Source organism: Pteropus medius, unplaced genomic scaffold (assembly GCF_902729225.1).
Source record: "Pteropus medius unplaced genomic scaffold, Ma_sr-lr_union100, whole genome shotgun sequence".
NCBI classification, from domain to species: Eukaryota; Metazoa; Chordata; class Mammalia; order Chiroptera; family Pteropodidae; genus Pteropus; species Pteropus medius.
Genome location: NW_024342469.1, coordinates 2,137,787 through 2,143,786, shown reverse-complemented (window position 1 = coordinate 2,143,786; position 6,000 = coordinate 2,137,787). Strand labels below are relative to the sequence as shown.

General features: G+C 61.0%; 1 protein-coding gene across 1 annotated transcript in view; it reads left to right on the top strand.

Annotated features, from left to right (window-relative positions):
• The window catches only part of TBC1D22A (TBC1 domain family member 22A), a 229,452-nt gene that overhangs the window by 77,941 nt on the left and 145,511 nt on the right, over positions 1-6,000 (top strand). The window contains exons 8-9 of the mRNA XM_039863147.1: positions 700-828; positions 3,625-3,687. Of these exons, the coding sequence (XP_039719081.1) occupies positions 700-828; positions 3,625-3,687 (192 nt within the window). The remainder of the gene's footprint in view (positions 1-699; positions 829-3,624; positions 3,688-6,000) is intronic.

Here is a 6,000-nt window from a genome sequence, read left to right as displayed (position 1 = left end):
AGTGCATCCTAGCAGGCACTAAGACAAGGCAGTGTGGCAGTGTGGCAGTGTGGCAGTGCTGAGCGCTGGCACGGCCGTGGGGCCACGGGCACCCTCAGAGCATGCTTCCCACGGGACCTTAGCAACACCTACCAGAGGCACGCGCGCCGCGTGGTCCCACTGCCAGCGAACGCTTTACAAAGTGCCCGTCCCGCGGCGTCAAAGGTGCCCGCAGGAGCGTTTGACCCGGCGTCTGCCCACGGGACAGCGGCAGATGCGAACCGCTCTCACCCGCGCGTGCTTCACGTGGAACGCCGCGTTCAAGCAGCCAGCCCGGAGCCACACGCACACGTGGAGCTGTCACACGCCGGGGAAGACCCTGAGCCCTTCGCGGCACGGAGGCGTGAAGAGGCTCCTCCGTCAGCCCTGCTCTGGGCGACCGTTATGTGCGCCCCCGCTGTGGGGCTTCCGGCAGGTCCCCAGTGGCTGCGGGGCAGTGCCCCCGCTCAGGGGGGCCCACGGCGCCCGAGTCCAGGGCCCCTGTGCAGGCCGTCGGGAGTGGAGCTGCATGTGGGTCACTCGCAGACTGACCGTCACCCGTGTCTCTTTCCACCACTCATTCCTCGTCCCGCTGTGTCCCGTAGGGTGTCCTCGTCCCGCTGTGTCCCGTCCAGGGGAGATTGCACGTTAACGGCACATCCTTCTTTGTGTTCCCCCCAGGGTTACCTTCCTGCCAACGTCGACCGAAGACCGGCCACTCTCCAGAGAAAACAGAAAGAGTATTTCACGTTCATCGAGCGCTACTACGATTCTCGGAATGACGAAGTCCACCAGGACACGTACAGACAGGTGGGGACCCTTTTCCTTCCTCGCGTGTTCCCGGCGGTGCTTTGACTCGGTGCCGACGTGTGGGAGGACGTGTTTTATCCGGCGCGTCCCCGGTCGGGGCACTGACCTGTTTTCCCAGACGTGGATGAGCCTGAAGACAGGCGAGCGGTCGGGGGCGCACGGCGCGTCCAGACTTGCTGCAGACCTAGCTCTTCGCGGCCTTCGCGGCCCCCAGTTTCGTGCGCGTGAGGGTCCGAGGTGGCTCGTGCCCCCTCAGCCTCCGAGGGGCCTCGGTTTTCTCGCGACCCCGTGTCACACGTCTCCTTCGGGAACCCTACCTCTGGGTGACGGAGCGAGGCCCAGATGGGGCTCTTTGCCGCTCTCGTCAGTTGGTATAGGCCTGTTAAGAAGCACCCCAGGCAGGCTCCCCTCTGCTTGAGAACCAGTTTTTTTAAGTAGGATGGGTTCCCGAAGTGTCTTCCACAGACGAGGCTCTGGGGCGGTCTGGGGAGGGGCCGCTTGCTTTGCCTTCCAGGGCAGCCCCCTGCCCCTGGGTGCACTGCTGCACGAGGCTTGTCCTCTGCTCCACCCCCGGCCACCCCTGGGCCACATGGCACTGCCACGCAGTTACTCTGGGAAACGGACTTGAGGCAGGTTGCGTTTGGATGTGGTTTGGGAAATTAATTAGCTGACCTGGTTAGTTTTCCCACCCACTCTTGGTGGAGAATGGGTAAATTTGGTGTTGTTTTGAACACGCTTTTGATGTATTTTTATTCAAGAAGAAGACTTCCCAAGGATGACATCAGCGTCTATCTGAAAGATTTACCGAGCTGTGTTCTGTTACGAATTTCTTAAGGGAAAGTTCATTAAAAACGGTGGCGTGCATCTTTATTCAGTTACTACGACAGGTGATGAAAACCTCCCATAGGATTTTGGGTCCTCCGGGACTTTCTGTGTTCGTGTAACCGAGAGAGACGTGACCCGGAGCAGCTTCTTGCTGGCCACTCGCTTCGCAGCCGAGCAAACCCGCCCCTCGGAGGTGGAGCCTGTGCCGTCCCACCTCCCATTCCCGCCCCGTTAGGTCCCCACAGTTAGGTCAGGGCTGAGCCGCTGGGTTTGGGGCTTGGTCACCCCGGTGTCTCCCTGCTCCCACCGACGACGTGTGACCTGTGAACTGACCTGGCTGACCACCTGCCCCGAGGCGTGCAGCCCGTGGCCTCTCTCTGGGAGGTGGGGCCGCGGCCCCTGCACTGTGATTCCTGTGTTCACTCTTGGAGAACGTGTCAGGTCCAGGGCACACAGAGTCGGCGAGGGTTAGAGATGCGCCGGCGTGCCCTCCGCTCCCTGGGGGTTCCGGGGACCGTCACGGCCTCCTCCTCGCCCTGTCCTTACGCGGGGGCGGGACGGGCGGCGTGGAGGGGCACGCAGCCCCGCGTGTCCAGCCTTGCGGGGTGCCTCCTCTCCCACTGGATTTCCTCCCAGAGACACAGGTTACGGCAGGGTGTGGTCACGATGAGCCCTGTCCTGTCTGTTCACACACTTGACAGGCAGCTCTCCTGTACGACGGGCTGGCTCTGGTGGCCTTGGGGTGCTGGGGACAGATGTGTGGTTGCACGGGTGGCCCTCGAAGGTGCCTTGGTGCAAGGGATGCGATCCGACAGGTCTTCATCCCGCCCTCGGGCTGGACTGTCCCCTCCTTCCTCGCCCTGGCCCCCACGTCTCTTTTGGCACACGTCGGGGACGCTTTGCTCAGAGGGCTTGAGAGCTTAGTCCTGTGCTCCTTTGGTGCCACCTCCTTCCCTGTCTGACTTCTTCCCCTTGTGGCCTCGTAGCCATGCTCCCGAACGCCTTGGTGTGCGGGCCGCTGGCTGCCGTTCCAGTTCCCGCCCCACGCAGTTCACCGCCCCCACCCATGCCCGTGGCTGCTGGGCCCCAGGTGCTCCCTGAGGGAGAGTTTACGGCAGAGACGACCCCGGTGGCGTCAGAAGCAGTTCCCGGCCCCGGAGCTGTGTGCCCAGGGCTGTGAGCCCTGTCTTGTCTGACCTTCAGCAGCGCCCCTGGAGGGGTGTGGCAGGCACCTGGCAGACAAGGGCACTGAGCCCCAGAGCCTACGACGCGCCCAGGACCACGGCGCTAGTAGGCACAGCGGGAAGGCCGCCCAGGTCACGTGCAAGGCCGGGACGCGGGAATGAACCTGGACCATAGGCGCCCTCTCGGCCTGTCTGTGCTGTCTCCCGGGGCGGTGGGGCAGGTGACAGCGCTGGGCAGTGTGGGGTGCTCCGGGGCGTTGGAAGCCCCGTGCGCCTGCTCGAGCCAACGACGTGTTTGGTTGTCTGTCGCCCCCGCAGGCGTGTTCCTCTGTCGTGTGTGTGGCGGGCTCTGTGTGGCTCTCCCGACAGGCAGAGGTTTCTGAATGCTGCCTGTGGAAAGTGCCCAGGGTCCCCCAAGGACTCCGCAGCAGAGGAGAATGTGGCCTGCGTTCTGAGGAGAAGCTGTCACGTCTGAGAACTTGTCCACTGTTGATGTACTTGAACTGCTCTCGAGTCAGAGGCTGGAAATCAGTGTTTGCTAATTGCTATGGATCACGTCACTAACTAGCTGAAGGCCAGCTCAGTTCCTCAGCACGCAGCTGCTGGGCACCGCAGGCCGCTGGGCTGGCACCCGCTCCCGCCCCAGGGGACCCGGCGCGTGGGCGGTCCTGTCCTCGGAGAGCCCACGCGGGTCCACGGCACGTGCGTCGCTGTCCCGAGCATCGCCGTTCTGATACAGGACCAGACGCGGCGTTCGTCATCGTCTGTCCCTTTCTGTCCCCTCCAGATCCGCATCGACATCCCCCGGATGAGCCCCGAGGCGCTGCTGCTGCAACCCAGCGTGACCGAGGTAAGGGCCGGCGTCCCGGCGCCCTGTGGAGGGCTCGGCTTCGGTGGGGTGATCGGCGCCCCTCTGCTAGTGAGGTGGTTGGTGCGGTCGGGGCGCTTTATGCAGGAGCAGGTCGGGGGCAGCCCGCGTGGCCATAACCGCCGACGGGAAGGGGTCCCGTTTGCCCCCCTCGTGTAGTGGCCCGTGGGTCCCAGCGTCGCGCACGGGCTCCGTTGTGTCTCCCGTGTCTGGTGTCACTTCTGGTTTGCGTCCTGTCCACGGTCACGGGGGTCTCGTTCTCGCACTTCCTGTTTTGTCCCGGTATTCACGTCACCTTCCCTTGACACCAGGCCTCGCTCGTTACTTCAGCCGGATCACGAGTTCTGATCTGCGCGGTCGGGGGGCGTCCACACCCCGCTTCCTCTTTGGAGTTGCTTGTACAGTCCGAGGCCTTCATTCTTTCACATAAGCCTCGGAATCGGAGGATCAAAAGCCACAGTTTGGCTTTTAAAGTCTGACTCGTGGTCGGGATTGCCCAGAATCTATAAATCAATTTGGGATAAAGATTCAACTGGAATCTTTATGAAATTTAGTCTTCATTTTCATGAACGTGCCGAGTCCCCATTTTTAGGCCATTTTTAATCCTTTCAATGAAGTTTTAAAATTTGTTCAGTAAAGGTACTACGTATGTTTTATTAGATTATTTTGTTGCTGTTACACATGGTGCCTCTTTAAAAATTGAAGTTTTCGTGGGAAGTATTAGTTTTGCATCTTGATTGCTCCAGTAAACGTACCTTTAACCTTCGACATCTCTCGTCTGTGTGGTAAGTGCATTAAAAAAAATCCAGGATCATTCAAGCGAAAGCACTTATGGACCTTGTGACACAGAAGGAGAAAATCAGTTTTCCGCAGAAGTAGCCATTTTGAGATACTTCCCTTTGATTGTTCTTTTCAATAGTTGTGCTTATTGTGCCTGAAAAATAAGAGATAACCTCTTTTTTACTTACTTTTAAAGAGAAAATAGAGTCTGCCACAAGTCCTTTAGTTTATTTCTGTATTTTTCCTGCCACTTGACACATTCCTCGTAGAGCTGAGCTCATGGGCCTCTCGGTCTCTGAGGGAGCCGGTCGCCGCCAGTTGATGTTGGTTGGCCTGCTTGTGTGTGACATCCGGGGACCTCGGTCCCTTGGTCCGAAGCCCTGAGCCCTGGCAGCGGGTCTCTGTCCTTCACGGCTTCCCCTCGGCTCTCGTGCACCCCTTTGGGCCCCTCGGGGAGGTGCGGGCCTGTCCAGGCCCTGCTGGGCAGGGCAGTCCCACCTCTGGGCAGACGGGCTCACAGGGGAGCGGACGAGGGGGTGACTTGGGCACAGCTCTGTGTGGGAGGACGTGAAGTGCTCAGTGAGGGGCTTTAGGGAGTGTAGAGATCTTGGTCTCGTGTTAGCCAGGAGGCAAAATGAAGGTGAAGTTTCTGCATTGTGGGGGCCAGGCCTGGATGTACACGCAGCTGACGGCACAGCCACTGCAGTGGCTTCACGGGACTGGCCTCGATCGCCCTCTCGCGTGCTAGCCGTCGGCAGTGAATCGGCGGCTCCTCTATGCTTGGCTGTCGCTTCGTGTGTGGCCCAAGGCGGCCGCATCCTGGCCTTGACCGACGGCCCTGGCCTTCTCTTCGGCTCTGCGAGGACAGAGCCTGGGTCTGTCTTGTCCCACTGTCACCTGGCTCTCTCGTGGTTATGATGTGCCGGCGTGACGAGTGAGTTGGGACACACCGCCGTCCTTGTGGGCGTTCTGCAGGCCCTTCGAAGCGAAGCTGAAGAGTTAGAGCGAGGCCGGTGTTGTCGAAGCCCCCTCTGTCCCTCCCCAGACATTGTCTCGTCCCCTACGGGTAACCGTCCTGTCGAGGTTTGGTTGGTCGTCCCCCTGCGTTTCTGTGCGGCTCTGTTGCGTGTGTTCAGGTGCGTGTGTGTGTCGTCTGCACTCGCGGTTGCTCCTTCTGTCACTGCAGCCTGCTGCGGGAGTGACCCAGTCAGCCGGCTGTCCGGAGAGTCTGGGCCGTCCTCCTCTCGCGGTGCGGCCCTGGGTGCTGGGGCGGGGGCCCCAGGGTGTGCCGCTCTGGGGCGTGTGCTGAGGAGGGGCGCCCGGCTGGTTCGGGGCGCTGTGCCCCTGGCCGTCCCCAGCCTGCCCGGCTGACCGTTGCCCTGAGCTGGCTGCTGGGCGCGGAGGGGTCTCGCTGCGCTTCCAGTTCTCACGTTCTTAGTTGGGGACGAAGTAAGTGTTTTGTCACCAGTTTCTCGGCCGTCTGTTTCCCTCGCGTGAGATGCTTTTGTCCCATGT